General features: G+C 34.7%; 1 protein-coding gene across 2 annotated transcripts; it reads left to right on the forward strand.

Annotated features, from left to right (window-relative positions):
* On the forward strand, positions 1–8896 carry LOC126979131 (peroxiredoxin-6). 2 transcript variants are annotated; one of them, XM_050828356.1, is made up of 5 exons: positions 1–241; positions 4659–4834; positions 6555–6756; positions 7521–7593; positions 8203–8896. In XM_050828356.1, exons 1-5 carry the CDS (start codon positions 159–161, stop codon positions 8344–8346), a joined length of 678 nt encoding a protein of 225 aa, XP_050684313.1. In that variant the 5' UTR covers positions 1–158; the 3' UTR covers positions 8347–8896. The 2 variants fall into 2 exon arrangements, with proteins under 2 accessions (XP_050684313.1, XP_050684314.1); XM_050828357.1 differs by lacking the exon at positions 1–241 and adding an exon at positions 2000–2015.
* Positions 8897–20175: the final 11279 nt, after the last annotated feature.

A 20175-nucleotide genomic window follows, 5' to 3' on the forward strand; every position in this document is an offset into this window, starting at 1 on the left:
TCTCTTTGGTAATGTGTAAAACAAACGAATATCTGAACGTAGTTTTTAAATTTTCTTTGCGAATATCTTCTAATCTATTTGTTACAACAAAATAATTTGTTACAGCATAATAGGTTTTTAAGTACCTATTTCATAGTATTAAACTGCTTTGACGTAAAATGTATTTAGGTGATCAGTTTCCAAATTTTACTGCGATCACAACTGATGGCAAAATTAATTTTCATGAGTGGATTGGCGAGTCGTAAGTATTTCATTTAGGAAATTAAGCTGGTCAAATATATATCATGCAATATTATTGCAAATAATTTTTAAGAAAAACATCAATAAAATCTACCGCTGCATCATAAATTCCAAGACGTGTGATTAACGTAAAAACATATCATTTATTTATTTGAAGAAAGGGAGAGATACAAATTTCTTTGAAAAAATTTATTCAATAAGTATAAAATAATCTGTTATTGTTCTCTGTCGATTAAAGTAAATGAATTACACATAAACCGGCTTGGCCTAATATAATAATCATCTATCAAGAATATCTATACATGTTTATAATTTCACCTTCACATAAAATTCTTATCATCTAAACAATTCTGAAAACCTGCATTGTGGAGAGCATAGTTCAAAATTAATTGTCTGTAATCCAGAGTCTGTGAATAGCTCTTTGACTTAGTGTTGTGTAAAGATGTCACTTCATTATGTGTGGGAGAAGACCTCCCACATTTGTCATGGGGAGTGTTTTATGTATTCCACCTTAACACAATATGTCACAAAATTGGAAATAATTCTCACCATCTGGATGTGTAATGTCCTCCACAGAATAGTTTTCAAGAAACTTTCTGCCACACAACCAAAATCCATGTTTCCAGGACAATATATCACCTTAAAAAATGTGCTTAAACTTTTCTCAAGGGCTGGGACCACTCTTGTGATTCCTCTGGTGTTGCACGAGAATGAGGCTGGTGCTTATCACTTAATATCAGGTGATCCAAATGCTCATCTGCCCTCCTCTTTCATAAACTAAAAGAAAGTGGCTATACTAGTTGTTTCACACCATCCTTTTTAATAATTGACAATTCTTTTTAATGGGATATAACTTTAACATTATAAAAATATAGTTTTGTCTCATATATATAAGTTGTTCATGATTGTAAGGCAGGCTTTGATACTATTGGCACTATTTAATTTCTTGTGTCAGTGTCACAAATCATCAAATGCTTGTTAATGAACCATAACAATTGATATAGAATGGGTGCACTAGTGCCACACCAGGAACCATGTTTGGTAGCACCGTCATACTTCTATCAATCATAAAAGTGATAAACGCATCATCTACATCTATAAAAACTGAATGATTTGAAATGACAATTGTTCACTTCGTTCCGGGCAGCCATATTAGTAAGCAACCTGTAGAAGGTAAGTTTTTTCAAATCTTTTTATTTACCTCAATCATAACTTATGTTGCAATGTGTAAAGCAATAATAATATGTCTTATTTCATCAGAAAATGCTAATTTAAGCCAATAGATGTCAAAAACTATTGGAACATAAATTTGATGATTTTCCAGTAATATTCCATTTGGTCTACAACTAGCGATTTGCACTGACACTTGACACAGAAGGGACCTAGGCGGGACCCTTTGTCACTCAAGCTATTTACAGCAGTATTAGAGCAGATATTCAGAATTCTTAACTGGGAAAGAAAAGGTCTTATGGTAAATGGAGAATATCTACATCATTTAAGATTTGCAGACAACATAGTACTTTTAAGTGATAATCCCACAGAGATGCACAAAATGATCAATCAATTAGATGAGGAAAGCACAAAAGTTGGGTTGACAATGAATACATCTAAAACAAAAGTCAAGACAAATGGACCAAAGAGAAAAATTTAATTAAGAGGTACAAGTGTAGAGTATGCGGATGAATATGAATATCTAGGCCAGACAATATCCCCAACAGACACAAATAAAAAGATTGGTAACTCTTGGAAACGCTACTGGAAGGAGATCATGAAAAGTAAGGAGATAAGTTTATTACTGGTAATATCTATACTACGAGTTTGTTCCAGTAATTGACCACCTACATTTTTTACAGACCCAATGTCATTGAAAAGAACCTCTTAAATTATAAGGAGGAATATGTCATAAAAGCAATAGATGAGATAGGCAAAGGCGTAAAAATATGAGAAACATGCCACAAAATATAATATTCCTTGACTAATTTCCTATTAACTTAAGTATCCTGCTCAACAAAAAATAAGAATTTTCACTATATTGACCAAGCAAGAATAATACTTGCTCAAAACTTGAATAGTAAAAACAAAGCAAAAAAAGGATTTACAGTCAATAAGGAAATGGTAGTTGGCACTGGTAAGAAAATTATAACTGAAGAGAATTGGCCAAATTCTTTTAAAGAGAATACCCCCAGTCAGAAAATGGTTTTCCAGTTTTTTTTAAAACAACATCCAGATATTTTGCAGAATCTATAAACATTTCTAGAAGTCTGGTAATAAAAACTGCTTTTAGAAAGTGGCATGGACATTTAAAAGAATATAAAGTCGCTGAATGGAATGCAGATTAATCCGGATTTGTAACAAGCAAGAGCTTCTGATTTAGTGTTGTACATAATTTTCTTTTTATTTTGATGTTCGTTTATATTTTTTGATTCATGTTAATTCATGAATATTTTATTGCAAGTTATGATAATGACACTTATGTAAGTGACATGAATCTCTTAATAACTATCTAGTTATTAAATTACTGAAACAACATTATGAGCCTAAAAAGCTCAATAATGTGTCAGTAATTTAAGTATTGCTTGAAACTTATAGACTGGTGAAAAGTTGTGATGATTGTTAAGTACAAAATGTGTTAGTATTAATAATAAAGATTTTCTTCATTAAAAGCGATCATTATATTTACTGGTTCACTATTGGCACAATGTCTGGTCTATTAATGGTATAGTCTGGTCAACCTTAGGCACAATGTGACTTTCCACATTCATTTTTAACTAAAAATAAACCTAATAGCTATTAAGAAAATTGGAATAAAGTACATGATTCTATGGCTGATAACGATTATGTTATTCTTTTTGCAATGATTGTAATAATTGAGACACAGTCAAAATTACTTTCTAAACTTGGCTTAATTGTCCTATTACTGGTACTATAAATAACTACGCTTACTATTGCCTATTGAAGAGTTGTCAAAAATGTCTGAGCAGCATTTTATATACATAATAGACAGATAAAACATTCATTCAATTATGTTGTGGCAGTATTGTTGAAAGTCTATATATTATGCTCATAATTGATTATAGATCACACTGTAAGAGTTTTTAAAATGCTCGGTTTTATTTTCTGTTATATGAAAGATTTTGGAAGTATTTTGCCACAAGAGTATCCGATTTACGTAATTCTTCTTTAGTTCGATGCAGAATAATTTGGTCCCATAAAATTTTTACATGGAATGGCCCAGTATTTTGTATTAAAATTTTTGGCTATGTGGATGATATAATTGTTTTGTGTACGACTTTTTTAAGAGTTTTCATTAAGGTTGATTATTTATTATTATAATTATTAACTGACACTAAAAAGTAAGAAAAAACTACGTTTAAAAAAACCGACTTCCAAAACTAAAATTTGATTATTTTCAGCTTTGGAAGTCGTTTTTTTTGAGATATTCAGCTTATTTGAAATATGGTAAAAGTAATATTTCATTGTATGGTTGCTATTACCCTAAAATCTTTCAGAGATTATTTATATTATATTATATTATTTATTTCTTTTGTTCGATTGCCTATAGTGTAAAACACATATGGACCGGATTTGTCTAGCTATCTTAAAAACTTGCACAATTAATGAAGATTTTGAAATGGTATCATTTGCAATAATTACTTGCACAAAAGTGTGGCAAAATATCATTTTTAAACTGAAAGTGCGCAATTATTTGTAATTATGCACAATGCATCCTTTCATGATAGGTTTTTTTGAAGATAATAATGAACGAGACGAGCAGGACGGACAGCTGATGGTAACTGATACGCTGTGCCCATTGAAAAACCCAAAAATTCTGAGCTGTTAAGTTTCATTTGCCCAGTAATTTCACTAGGTACGGCGCCCTTCAGACCGATACACTATAATGCTCACTCATTACTGCTTCACGGCAGAAATAGGCGCTGTTGTGTTCCTATCATTATCATGCATCTATATATCAAAATCAGTGAATGATTTTAGAACAATAGAACGAACGCGGGGTACCTATCAATTGTCTAATAATATTTCCAATATTTTCTGTAACTCAAAAACCGTCGAACTTTTACCTTACTTTTTTTTGCTTATCTGAAAGCTCATAGACCTACTCATAAGTAATTCCCATTTGCTCCCAGATGTGTCCCACCTATTCTGGGATACATCTGGGGTATTTTTAATATAGATGAAAACATTGATATGTTTTCTTATTCTTACAAAACATATTTAAATTGCTCTCCAAGAATTTTAGATTTTGGATATAAAAATATCATATAATTTAAGTTCACACCATTGTATTATATTTGTTAAATTATTAGTAATTAAGCAAATAAATTGTATTAAGTAGGAAATTTTTGAATTAATAGATATAATATTTTGTAGATTCAGCTGACAGTAACTTATCTTTTCAGATGGGCTGTTCTGTTTTCTCATCCCTCAGACTTCACTCCTGTTTGTACAACTGAACTTGCCCGGGTTCTGAAATTGCTTCCTGAGTTTGCTAAACGTAATGTTAAAGTTATTGGCTTGTCATGTGACTCTGTGGCGTCACATGAAGCGTGGTGTAAAGATATTAAATTCTATGCAGGTAAATAATAAACATAACTAAAATTGTAATCCTAATTTATATACTACTCTAAACAATCAAGGAAACAAAAAGGTAAGTTGAATTAAACTTTTTGCTTAAGATTTTAATTACGACTGGCCACTTAATAATGTAGCTTAAACGTTGTACACTTTTTTGTTAGTAGTTGCTAAAAGTATGTACTCTTAAAATAAAGTGACGTTGTGTTTTACTTACTTTCTAATCACAAAAAACACATGTTTAGTGGTTTTTGAAGCCCTTAGTATAAAGAAAGATTGAAGTGAGTAAGACAGTAAGTTGAATAAGAAAGTCGGTTGATGGAAGCCAATTTGAGATTACGCCAACCAGTTCGGGCTGTGTCTCTAACTCATTCAAAAAAGACACCTCGCCAGTTATTCTCTCAAAATCACACTTATTGTATCGATATATTGTGATGACACCTGCCTACATGCAGTATCTACCATCACGCCAGGTTACTTACGGCATCATGAAGTCCGTGTATGGTGTGGCCCCTTCCATGAGCCCTGATTTAAATTAGGTTGAACTCATTTAGGACTTGCTTGACAGGCGCATCTCTAACCATCCTATTGCATCTCAAATACTGCAGTAGCTTACTTTTTATCACCAATTAGTTTTTCGCAAATAAGTGAACGTTTTATTCAGTTTATTAATAAAAATATATGACATTTTATATTAATTTTCATTGTTATTATGAAAATAAGGGACTAGACGAGCAGGACGTTCAGCTGATGGTAATTGATACGCTCTGCCCATTACAATGTAGTGCCGCTCAGGATTCTTGAACATCCCAAAAATTCTGAGCAGGTACCCTACAATTGCGTTTGTCACCTTGAGACGTAAGATGTTCAGTCTCATTTGCCCAGTAATTTCACTAGCTACGGCGCTCTTCAGGCCGAAACACAGTAATATTTACACATTTCATTTTAATTATTGTAAATATAATAAAATATTCAACAATTATGCAATGTTTACCTACAGCTACTCAAGTGATTTAGTTATCAACATAAACATGTCATGAATATACACACCTATTTATCAAAGGTTACGAGTAGGCAAGGAATACTGACCAGCATTTTCTCCATCATTTTGATTTGTACTGTACTGACATGTGGGGTGTTGATTCAAATATAATTGTCCATATAGTCGTTTTCGTAAACGGCCTTATAGCAGAGCCTCGACCATCATCTCAATTGTCTCTCGCTAAATAACTGGATTAAGAGTCAAATACAGAAGGTAGCTGTTTTGGGAACGGCACGCATCGTGCCGAAGTTCCTCAGTCTGTCATCCTAACCACCGGCGGAATTGTCGTGAGCCTATGCTTTTGTATATATATATATATATATATATATATATATATATATATATATATATATATATATATTATTAATATAAATCACATTTATATTAAAAATATTGTTTTTACAAATAAAATTAAATTGAAGTAAAGAGTATAATAATTACACAATCTTATCTCCTGTCTCTAGCTAATGTAGACTAGGCTGTTGAGTGCGGCCTTTATTTCATCAAAACATATTGTAAACCTGCCTCGCTTCTTTCTTTTGTACCATTTAAGTGATCTTTAATGGTAGTGGAGTACTTTATTTCTTAATTAAGGAAATTTATCAACTAGTACATTTTATCAAGTATAACGAAGCTCACAATAGTTTTGTTCTGGATGCATATAATATATTTTTGTTTCCAGATTGCAGTGATGATGATAAATTTCCTTATCCAATCATAGAAGACAAGGATAGAAGCCTAGCAATGAAGTTAGGAATGATTGATAAGGATGAACTGGACTCCCATGGAATGCCTTTAAGTGCTCGGGCTGTTTTTATTATTGATGCAAACAAAAAATTCCGCCTATCGCTGTTGTACCCAGCTACTACTGGAAGAAATTTCGAGTAATTATAATTTTATTTTCTATTAACTGGGTGGCTCTTCTATTATTTTCGCTATTTATGGGCTATGCGATGTAATATACGATAGACGAGTGTACGGTTCACCTGGTGTTAAGTGGTCACCGCCTGTTACTTCTCGTCGCCTTTCTCTTGCAACACAAGATGCATCACTGAGGCCTTGCTGACGTTTAAGGTAGGTGTACGCGCTTTTTTTTTTTTGAAGGTACCCATGTCGTCCAGGAAACACCGCACAAGGAAGCTCATTCCACAGCTTTGTAGTACGTGGAAGAAAGCTCCTTAAAAACCGCACTCTGGAGGACCGCCACACATCCAGATGGTGGGGATGATGTCCTAACTTGTGGCATGACGTGCGACGGTGAAATTCGGCGGCAGTTATCAGGATAAACAGCTCTTCGGAACACTCCCCGGGATGAATGCGGTAGAAGACACACAATGAAGCGACGTGTCTACGCAACGCCAAGTGATCCACCGTTTACAGAGCACTTATTTGCTTATAAAAGTATATCATTGAGCTTTATATCAGGCGTAGTTTAATACAGCGTTATTTCAGAGTACATCACTTTGTGCTCGTCATGGATACATACCTGTTTGTATTTACACTAACACGCACATTAATTACACTCCTGTTTTTCGGCAGAAATCGGGGTTATGGCTACACATCCCCGGAAAAAACCCTCCTTTTAAAGTTAGTCATTAATTAATTTTATCAAAGAATGTATATGTTATTGATTATTTCCCTGTTTCAGTGAAATACTTCGTGTAATTGACTCCCTTCAACTAACTGAGAATAATAAAGTGGCCACACCTGCAGATTGGAAGGTAAGAATTGTCTTGGGGCTTGCTTCTTTCGGGATTTTTTTTTAATGGTATAGGAGTACAAACGAGCGTACGGGTCACCTGGTGTTAAGTGATCACCGCCGCCCACATTCTCTTGCAACACCAGAGGAATCACAAGAGCGTTGCTTAAGACAGGTGTACGCGCTTTTTTTGAAGGTACCCATGTCGTATCGTCCCGAAAACACCGCACAAGGAAGCTCATTCCACAGCTTGGTAGTACGTGGAAGAAAGCTCCTTGAAAACCGCACTTTGGAGAAACGTCAAACATCCAAATGGTGGGGATTATTTCCTAATTTGTGGCGTCTTGTGCGAAGTTCGAATTCGGCGGCAGGAATCAGGTGAAACAGCTCTTCGGAACACTTAGCGTGATAGATGCGGTAGAAGGCACACAATGAAGCGACGTCTCTACGCTTGAAAGAGATATCACCAAAACATTCTATAGATCGGTTATTGAAATGTCAATAGCAGGAAATCTATTAAAATAATATTCTACGATTATCATTTTAGGGCTGCGATTGAATATACAAATTAGATTACTGCTAGATGCAATATGTTTGTGTGTTATGAATTATAAATGTTTAATATTTTCAGGTGGGCGATGACTGCATGGTTCTTCCCGTCGTACCTCAAGATAAAGTGGCTGAAATGTTCCCCCAAGGTGTAACTGTAGTTAAACTACCCTCCGAGAAGGAATACCTGCGCAAGACCCCTTGTCCAAATAAAAGTAGCTTTTAGTGTATGTAATGTTCGGTTAGATAAAGAAGGGTAGGTATTCTTCTCAAAACAAAGTTTAAATTTTGGATATTATATTCATTGGTGGTTCAAACTAAAAGTTTGTTTTAAATTAACAGCACTTAGAGGACAATGATTGTAAAATACAGATCAAAGGAAACTTAAATAAGAGCTTTAAAAAAGATTACTCTAAGGCGCTATAGCATGACTGGTGAAATACAAAAATAACATTAAAATTAAATTTTGACTGTTTAGTTAATATAACCGAAAGTTAAGTAAATACGGAACGGTCGTAACGCGTTCATATACTTGTGCGCTTGATCACAGCGCGTGTAATATTTTGTTTCAATCGTGCCAGTTAAAATATCGCATGTTGCCATTTCCTACCTACCTATTGTTCTTTATCTAGCCCAGTGTATATTGTCATATGACTCGTGAAGCGATTTGAAACAATTATTTTTTATAGTCTGTTTGTTACTTTCATATGGTAAATGTTAAAATTGTTAAAATATGAATTTGAAATAAATAATGCTTTATTGACATTTTTTGAAAATACTTGTAAGTAATGTTGACGTAAAGTTTCTCAACAGATATTAAAAGGCCTTTTCAAAAGGATGGCAACACTCCTGTGATTCCTCTGATGTTGCAAGAAAACGTGAATGTTTTCCTTTTTCCATAAAAGAAGGTTGATATACTACATATACCTACGGGTACTGCTAGTTGTACTATGTAACCTATTCCATAACCACTACCACCCAACCCAGCCGGTACTACTTAAGATTTTTTTTAAATTATTTGTTTTTATAAATGAGAAGAAAAAATTTGATTTAAATTGATAATTACTTTTTATAAGTACATTTTTGATGGTGCATTTTGACTCTAAGCGCATTGAAAAAAGCTAAAAAACCTGATACTAAAAACAAAAAAACCGACTTCAAAAACTGAAAGTATCAAACAGCTAATAATTTAATTTAATGCACCTGTTATCCAAACCTTTACCTTTAATATTAACAAAATACTATTATTTATATGTGCTACCTATTGATAGGTTTTAAGTCAGTGCCAAGACCCAAACAAAATATAACTTATTAAAATAAGGGACGAGACGAGCAGGACGTTCAACTGATGGTAATTGATACGCCCTGCCCATTACATTACAATGCAGTGCTGCTCAGGAGTCTTGAAAAACCCCAAAACTGCTGAGCGGCACTACAACTACGCTCGTCACCTTGAGACATAAGATGTTAAGTCTCATTTGCCCAGTAATTTCACAAGCTACGGCGCCCTTCAAACCGAAACACAGTAATGCTTACACATTACTGCTTCACGGCAGAAATAGGCGCCGTTGTGGTACCCATAATCTAGCCGGCATCCTGTGCAAAGGAGCCTCCCACTGGTAATGATAACTTAGTATTATAAACAGCTTACTGTATTTATTTAGATTGTTTGGTCTCGCGTGTGTGTCCGCTTGGGTTTTGTTCTAGACGAAGCTATCCCGCTCAAAGTCGCGAGTGTAGGTACCTTTATTACATTTGGCTTGGCACCGACTTCAAAGCTATAAATATGTAGCACATACAAATAATAGTATTTTATTAATATTAAAGCTAAAGGTTTGCATAAGAGGTGTATTAAATAAAATTTTTAGTTTAGTAGCTTCAGATTATTAGCAGCTAATTAATGACAGTAGAATGTAGTAATTTATCTCTATCTGTAGATAGTATATTGGGAACGGCCGTTAGTCACCTTTGTCACCTGATGTGAATACGTCGAATTACCAATAATCCTGTATAAAGTGGTTTGCCAGCAGAACGCTCACGCGAATATAGAAGATCGCAGGATCTTGGAGAAGAGGTGAATACCGTCTTTTCCCTTTATTCATATCATTCCTAATCTGTTCATTTAACTTAATCCCTACATTATATCCCTATATTAAATACTGTTTACCTTAAATTCACTGGCGCAAACACCATAATTGTCTACATAACATAATATAATAATAATAATATTGACACACACAAATTATCTTGCTCCAAACTAGGTATATCGCCTATGGGTGCAAGACGATATCTATAATACAATATACTTATTTTAATGAATATTTATGTATTTTCATAAATATTTATGAACATCCATGACTCGGAAACAAATATTCATATTCATCCTATAACCTACCGGGATTCGAACCCGGGACCTCTAGCTCTAGGCAGGGTCACTAACCACTGGGGTATATTGGTCATCTATTGTCTTACACTATTTTTTAAAGGTTATTTTTTTTTGTAAGCCTCCCTGCTCTGCTGAAACTATCTTATGATTTTTAATTTAAAAACTTATTAATATAACGCCATCTAGTTAAATAATATTTAGACATTTGCAGCATTGGGATGTCAAACTCGACGCACGTGCGACAAAAGGTATGTATAACCTTATTAGTTCGTGACGATTCGAAGAGATGGTATTTAAGTACGAATAATAATTTTCTCAACTATGGAAGTCGACTATGATAAGTTGAAAAATTAAGCAGGCTAATTTTTATTTTTGGCGGTTCGTAAATAGTCACAGTAAAGCATAACAGTTATAAACTGAAAATTTCTCTTGCAATGTGAGAACATTCGCGTAGTGTAGATTTTTATACCTGGACGTTACTTTGAGATAGAGACAAAATTACGTTAAAACGCAAGTCATTAAGCGCGGGTAGCTACTTAAAGCCTGTAGTACAAGAGGAGGAAAATACATTTACGTGTTTAGGCCGTGATGGACGGGCCCATATGTGGGACTCTAGGTCATAATCCACTATCGACTGAAAACCCCCAGCGAAACAGAATAAGCGAAGGCGGGAAGAGCCCGCAGTTGTGGAGAGCCAACAAACGGGACTCGAATGATGTGCTGGGATGAATGTATATAAGATTATAGAAAATAAAAAGGGGTGACCACTGGAGGTGAGTATAAGGAACCTGACATCGCCGGCGAATGCGGTGACCTACGCATGTACCTTAATATTATGTATGTAAGTGGGTACACTCTCACGTACGTTAACATGAGTGTCCGTCCGTCCGCTTTTCTGCCAACTTTCTGCGTACGTTTGTGTATATAGACGTAGGTGTTAGTGTAAGGGACCTAATGGGACGCATAGGTAAATTCTACCGGGATCAAACCGGAATTTCAGTTGACGGATCAAATCCCATGTTCAAAGGTTCATGAAACGCGCTATGTGACTGTGAATGATAAAATGTGCATGCTTACTAACGGCACGGATATAGGATGCCGGATCGTTCACTGTCTCCTTGAGCGTGTCGGCAAGGGCCTCTAGCTCGAAGTCTTGTGTGTAGCTTTGCTCTCGGTTTGTTTGCTCGAGGCGCGATGTGCGAGACTTCTTAGGGCAGCGGGGTATATGGCGGTATGCACGGGTCGCAGTATCGTCTTGGGCCGTTTTTAGGCAGTCGGCGCGGGGAAGGCCTCCCTGGGCTTTTATCCCTCCGGCAAGCCTCGCTCAACTATCTATTAGACTTGAAAATGTATGAAACACGTACTAAAAACAATGGACACAAACGCTGTCTCGCTCTAACATATATTCGACTCTTTTGTTTATTTTGGTTTGAGTGTCATGTGAAATGTCATTCATTCAAAATAAAAGTGACTGTTAACAATTATTGGTACGAATTGTCAGCAAATGAAATTAATTTCAAAAACTCGCCACTAAAGTAGAAGATCTACAAAAGATAAACAAAAAAAAGTCACTATCATACAATATATGCAGGGGCATTTGGAAAACATTCAAAGGTTGCAGAGGATGAACCATGTCGAAATACGAAACGTCCCTCATTGAGGCGAACTGTCTAAATCTTACAAATGGTGATACATGCGTAATCTGTATCTATAGGCCGCCAGCTTTCAGAGATACAAGCAATTTAATTTCATCGCTGGATGCATTATTGATACAACATAAAATGCATAACAATATAATTATTGTAGGTGACATTAATACATATATGACTACCAAAGGACAATCGAACAAATTTTTATCTGTAGTTGGTATTCTACCTGGACATACATTTTCAACCAGAAACAACAGCTGCTTAGATCACATTTTGCTTAAAACACGACATGACAATATTATGGCTGTGATTAAGACAGGCATTACGGATCATGCGTCGGTCTTACTTAACATCTCGAAAACTATTATGCGAGATAATATTGAATATAATACCGGCAAAATAGTTAGCTTTGAAGTTGCTCTAGCAGAACTACTAACAACGGACTGGAATTTCATCACTAATTATGCAGGTGCAAATATAGCAACAAATATGTTTCTCAGTTACTTATCAAGTGCTATTAAACAACATACTGTGCTAAAGAGAGTTGCAAGTGCTAAAAGAAAAATAAAGCCATGGATAACCCATGGCTTATTAGATCAATCAGGAAGCGAGATAATCTGCATAAAAGTGTCGTAAAGCCCCTAATAATAGTGAATTGCAAAAAACTTACAGATTATACCGAAACATGTGTAACTCCATCTTCAAAGGGAAAGTCCAAACGGAAATATGAAAGACAATTACTAGATAATTCCGTACACAAAACTAAAGATATGTGGGATAATATAAAACGAATTTGCAATATAGGTGATGGCAAAACTATGCTAGCCATGTTTCTGCTAGTTTCTCAGCAGAACTAATGGTACAAAAAAGGGTAATGAAATACCTACTCAAACTCAGGAGTTTGAGTAGGTATTTCATTATTTTTGATGATTCAGGAATCATCATTTGCTCTCTTTCATGTAACTAAATCCGAAATTATGAGAACAATTAATTCGCTCAAATCTCAAAGCACTCCACGATGGGATAGAATATCAAATGATTTTTATAAAAATACTAAATTTGCTATTTGCAAACCCATTACACATACCTACTTCCAATACTTGTTTCTTGACAGGAGTTTTCCCTATTGCATTGAAAGAATCTATTATATGTCTCATTTATAAAGGTGGATATAGAGGTAGTGCGCTTTGATCTTTCGCCCAATTTATTTGCTTCCTGCACTATCCAAGATTATAGAAAAGATCATAAATAAGAATTGGTGATATACCTAGATAGTAAAAACTTGCCAACAAATAATCAGTCTGGGTTCCGGCCCAAAAAATCAACTATTACCGCAGTAAAAACAGTGTTTGGGCGTTTTACTAGATCTCACGAAGGCATTCGATACTGTCTCTGCGCCCACCCTTATACATAAACTAGAGCAACTCGGTATAAGCGGTCTTCAGCTAAAATTTAGTGCGAGCTACCTTACAAAACGCGAACAAGCGGTTAAAATGACGAGATCTCTGTTGGCTGTGGAGTTCCGCAAGGAAGTATACTTGCGCCAACGGTCTTCATTATATATATTAACGAACTCTGTAACATGCAACTACCTAACACTGTCATCTCTACACATGCAGACGACACTGCATTAATATTTTCAGGAAGTACATGGGCAGACGTTAAGGAAATAGCAGAAAGAGGATTATGCAAAGTATCTAATTGGCTGAAACTCAATATATTGACCCTAAATGTAAATAAAACGAAGTACGTCCCCTTCTCAATATCAACCAGAAACAATCTTGATCACGATTGTTTCTGCATTTTCCTGGTCGATCTGACTATTGCAACTGTCCAAATCTTCAAAAAGCACCTTTACACGTAGACCTTCCTTAAAGGCCGGCAACGCTCTTGTAATTCCTCTGGTATTGCAAGGGAATGTGGGCGGCAGTGATCACTTGACACCAGGTGACCCGTACGCTCGTTTGTCCTCCTATTCCATAAAAAAAAGCTGACCATATTTAATACCTAGGAGTCTATCAAGACTGACATCTGAGATGGGACATATCGATAATCAGACAAGCAGAATTAGGAAACTAATACACATTTTTAAAAGCTTAGGAACTTATAAAAACATTTATGTGTCTCTGGTCCAATCGCTATTAATATATTGCCTCCTTATAAGTATAGGACGGGCTCAAAGTAGCACACTTAAAGTAATGTTAATCTACTTTATGTTAATCTAATTTGATTTCTTCTATAGAATGAATAATTAAAATTCACTTAAAAAATAAATGAGATTTTTTTTTATAATTTAAAACTTATAACTTCATTTTGTCGCTTCTAGTAGCTGCTAATACTGTGTTACTACTATATAATACAAAGGTACTCTGTGTACTGTGTCATTATTCATGTCGGTATCAACTCACTTTTTGTTTTATTGAGGGTACATCTAATTTTGATACAACAGTGAAGTAAGGATTATTTTGTGCAATGTATACCATTTTATTAGAGATTGTGCTAATGTAATAATTTGATTATTAATTGGTAGACATCCTGTTATTTAATTAAGTGTAACATACCAAAGATATGAATCAGGTTAGCTACCAAATTAACTACTCAATTGCCGAAATGGTCTGGGTATGTACCGAAATAATTTTACTTTTCTTATATATCACATCACACGTATTATTTACGTAATTTCAGTTGAGCTATATAAATAATATACGATAATTATACTAATATTTCAATAGGTATACAGATACATTTAAACTTGGCTAGTTTAAATCTAGGTTATAATTAAGATACCATCCGTTAAAGCAACTAATCCACACATTCCTTTAGAAAATATTATATATATCTATATTCCATACCTATAATAAAATATACAATAATATAGTGAAAGTATATACTTTCACTAGTATGAAGATAATTATCTGGTGGTATAATTACCAACCTACGTATTTACTATTACAACTCATACCTTTAAATTATATTTCACCTACTGACATGGAATACTATATTATTTTAATTAGTTGTTTTTCCCTCTCAAAATTATTAAACTACTACTCATATTGTACATTATAATAGTCAGACATACACATTCTTGAACTATGCAATAACCTACCGATACACGGGGAGTACTAATAACTACGTTTTCTTTTGAGACAAAATAAAATATTTGTATTGTATTAAATGACGCATCGAACCAGGGTTGCGATTTCCGCCAATAACTATCATAGAGTTTGTTATGAAAATATCCGTTCGCAGTTGATCTGTGCACGCATCGATCAGTTCATTGGCACAGTTACAAGGATCATCCAAGAGGAAACAAACCCTGCTCCAAAGGGTGCGTAGAAGACTTGGCAGTTATGTGTATGGCGCGCTTTTCTCTGAACTTTCATCATATGGGCTTACCGAGCGGTTTTTGCAAGTGACTCACCAGCTTCATCAAGGAGCCCAGCCTGCAGGTGTTTGTCGACAGTTGCTGATCAGCATTAAGCACTTGAACTTCGATCTTCTACAAGACTTTGTGCTATATACAATAGTGTGTCCTCTGTATAATATATTAATAATTATATGTTGATTGCGTCTAGCATGCAATTTTATGCGGATGACTGTACAGCAGTACTGTATACGTATATACAGGCCATGCTAGGCATGGCACACCGGGATGCGCGGGATGTAGTAAAACGAATCTTGTTCAATTTAATCCCCAGATGGTTAAAGTTTGCGCGTTAGCTAAACTACACGTGCGCGTCACAAAAAAAAATCCGATTTGTGAATTCCGCCGTCATTCGGAAGGCAAAACCAAACTGGCTATGAAATAATTTAAGGCGGTCCAGTTGAGGAAACATGAGATTCCGTGTGCTTGATTCCTTTTATTTTAGGTAATAATAAAGCAATCAACAATAGTTTCAGGCATTGTATTTCTTAGTAGTTGTGTTTCCCATTGGTATTTTGGTAAAACACATTATCTGCATCACCACAGAAGTTCCTACTGGCGCGGTCGCTCGGATGCTTTCATTCATAGTATAGACGACCTGTATAGCCGAGTGGTTAGCCATCCTACCTACTAAGGTAGAGGTCCCGGGTTCGAATTCCGGTAGGTGCAAGCATTTATATGATGAATATTGATGTTTGTTTCCGAGTCATGGATGTTTATATGTATTTATGTATGTTTATGTGTATGTATGTATGTATGTTTAAGTAAGAATATTGTATTAAATATATCGTTCTCTTGTAACCCATAACACAGGCTATATGCATAATTTGGGGCAAGATAATTTGTGTAAAGGTTTGTCAATATTCTTTTTACATTTCTGGCACTTCGACACTCTGCTATGGTGTTTTATGGGTATCATTAGATTAGATTACTTTTGAGAAGCCTTTTCCAAATCAAGTGGAATAATTAAGCTTTTGGATCATCATCATCAGCCGTAAGACGTCCACTGCGGGACAAAGGAATCCCCCAAATATCTCCACGATGATCGGTCCTGCGCTGCCGTCATCCAAAGTATTCCGGCGATCTTAACCAGATCGTCGGTTCATCATGTAGGGGGCCTACCAACACTACGTCTTCCGGAACGTCGTCACCAATCGAGGACTATATTTCGATAATTATAATTTACTTACTTAATTTTAAATAGCAATTATGTAGGTACAACACCAAAACTGTGTAACTTTATTTTGCCTACCACTCTTCAAGCTTATTTTGATACGATTTTTTTAAGTCAAAAAATATAAGAACGTACTCTAATAATTTTTATTAGAAGAAATTCGAAATTTATTGCGATGCGTCTTTAGAGCTTGCAGATTTTTAAAGGCGACGTCAAAACTAGAACTAGCTCATGAACAATATTATATTTTATTACATTGCGCATACGCAATAGTCAATACTCATTACCGCACCAACGCAGTTGCACCGGGAGGTTAACCCTTTACTAATACCTAGTACCTACCAAATATTAAAATACTTGTAGCACAAGTGACACTGACAAATTAGTGAAAATTTGTGTACTCCATTTACACACATGGACGAGGTTACAGAATTATTAAAAATATGAGAACTGCCCGATCTGATTCCTAAATTAACAGGTAAGATGAATCTTTAATCATGCAATGACCTTAGTACCTAGGTATACATAGATATACCTATACTATACTAAGTAATATATCAGTAGTTAACCTAATTCGCTGGTGCCGATTAGGTCCTAATAGTTCCATCTTTGATTACTATATTGCTAAGTACCTTCTCTATTAGATTTTACAATCTAGATTTATTTGAATTTGGACAAGAGTCAAAAAACATATCTATTGTGGACGAAAAAAGAAAATGTGCCCTCAAATTATCTTGCAAATTTTATAATTCTAGATGAAAATGTGCACACAAATATTATATCTGAAATCAGTAAACTATCTCAGAGTGGCGTAAGTTTCTTAACTATTTTGAATGTTCACAAAATTTATTATGATATGAACAATTATTGTCAATAAATGGCACTAAAATAAATTCTATACATTTGATAATATTATACTATACTAGGGTTTGTAAAAATAATACACAAGTTTGGAATTGAAGATTGTCTCATGTCCAGTACTAGATCACGTTATCGTTACCGTTCTCAACATATTATATGAATCTTATTTCGTGGAAGTGAAGTGCTTTGGGAAACTAAACCTACTATAGGTATAGTTATAACTCATAAACGTGAATTTCAGTTTTTCACAAATATCATTCCACAAACCATCAATTTTTCCGGGATAAAAAGTGCATATGCCCTTTTCCAAACTCTACTCTATGTATGTACCACATTTCATTAAAATCGGTTCATTAGCTCTGGCATCAAAGCGTAACAAACAAACTTACATTCGCATATATAATATTAGTAGGGACTACTACTACTACTACTAAGTGTACTTGAGTCAACTAACAAATTTTGACAAATGCATACATGCAAATATTATTTAGTCAGTGCACACGGATAAAGTAGCTCGAAAGCACTCTTACCAATACCACTATTTCAGGAAGAAATCTTATGATTACTGTAACAAAGTATAGCCGTTTGAAGTGATGATGATGATACAAACAAATCTTTCCTCTTTTATATTATTAGTATAGGTTTTGAAGCTTGTTTTTAATTTTTAATTGTTTTATCTCCGAATGATTATATCCGAATTCATATGAAAATAGTTAATTACCTGCTAACATGTTTTTTTCAGATACTCGATAATATATTGATATTAATATATAAGGTTGGAAGTCTCGATAGAGATAGCATATAAGATAGAAAGAGTAATATTAAATGAACACAAAACTCACCGATTATTGGACCAATATATTTTAAGTGGGTAAATTCTATAAAAGAACCTTATCCCGGTGAAAGGACCACCAACGATTATATACCCGCGTATAAGCACGAGTTAAACTTGTACACCAAGTCGTTAATTAAAGAAGACGCTTACAGAAATTAGGAGCCTTGAAAACCAAAGGGAAAAGGTCCAGAGAAAACAGCCCTTCGAACTCATCATCATCATCATCACCTGGACTTCACCTATTTTACGAAAACAACACACCTGATGTAAATGTAGAAAATGATTTACAATGCCTACGCAAATCCACAGACCCATGAAGCTTAGTTGAAACCAAATGGAAGAATACATTCCAATGTAGATATAGGAGTCTTCAGAATAGTAATAGCAATGAAACTTTGAAATCTTATATGAACGAGTACCCAGCGCTTAAGAAGCCACAAGGTTATTTATACTCTGGTAAGTTTGCCCTATCATGTCTGTCTGTTTGTAGGTATATATGTTTGTCCATGCATATTCTTAAACGATTTATTAGATTGTTACCATTCTTCTTTTATTATTTCATCAACATCGGTTCAGTAGTTTCCAAAATATGGGCTGTTAAATGTGTGGTGAAGGCGGATTACATTTTAATTTTTTATGTCACTTATATAGATATTAACAAAATTACAATTGTTCGTGATTTTTAGTTGAACATTAAGTTTGAGGCGGCCTATGGACAGCAAACGAATAATTAATAAGGAAAAGAAAATCCAAGGATATTATTGGCCGGGAGTTAATTTCTCTATCTGATTGTAAGTAAATTTTTCTTCATTCATTTAGCATGCTGTATGTATTCATCTCCCTGCAGACCACTCGCACAAATTCGAGCGCGCTGTAAGCTACTCCAACTACTTGCTACACAATAACCCTCTTAAAGGCAGCTATTTACTTCTATGATTCTACATTTACAACTGACAGTGTAGTCCGAAATAAAAAGCGTTACATCTCTGTGAGGATTGTAAAGTAATTGTATTACAAGTCCGAAGTATATTGCGATACCAGGAACCGGTGCTCGATGGACAGAATCGAGAGTGGCATGAGTACGTTATGGTCTCCCCACGCCATTAGAGTCTGCCACTCAACTAACGAATTAAATTTTTCAGAAGAAATTCTTTGATTCCTCGTGTCACCCACCATCCGAGCTAGATGTTCGTAAAAAAGGGAAAATACAAATCGCCAGAATTTCGAGTTGTCTAAATGTATTAGTCTATACTATATATATACTTATACTATAATAAAACACGGGATATTTTTTCTAAAAACCCATTGAAGGTTAGAGCCATTAGAGCTGAACATTAGAATACAAATTAAAAAGAAATTGTCTGTCCTTTGTCTCTGGAACAACTAGAAAGCCTTTAATGAAACTTTCCTTCAGCGTAGCCTGGAGCAAAATTAAGAACAACATTTAAAGGTATATGATCAAAATCCGCGCACGATGAAAAATGTTTTGTTTGCTTGATTTACATAAAAAATAAACATTCATACAAATGCACGGCCAGTATCATATAAATGAATACATAAATACAATTTTGGGTAGCAGGGTTAACAAAGATATCCACGATAATATATTATCTCTTATCGCCTTTTTATGAAACTAGATTTAAACTAAAAATTCACTTGCATTGCTTGCATGTAATTCACAGTCAGTTTAATAGAGATAGTGGGAAATGAAATATGAACAGTTGGA

The sequence above is a fragment of the Leptidea sinapis genome, chromosome Z (assembly GCF_905404315.1).
Source record: "Leptidea sinapis chromosome Z, ilLepSina1.1, whole genome shotgun sequence".
Classification (NCBI taxonomy): domain Eukaryota; kingdom Metazoa; phylum Arthropoda; class Insecta; order Lepidoptera; family Pieridae; genus Leptidea; species Leptidea sinapis.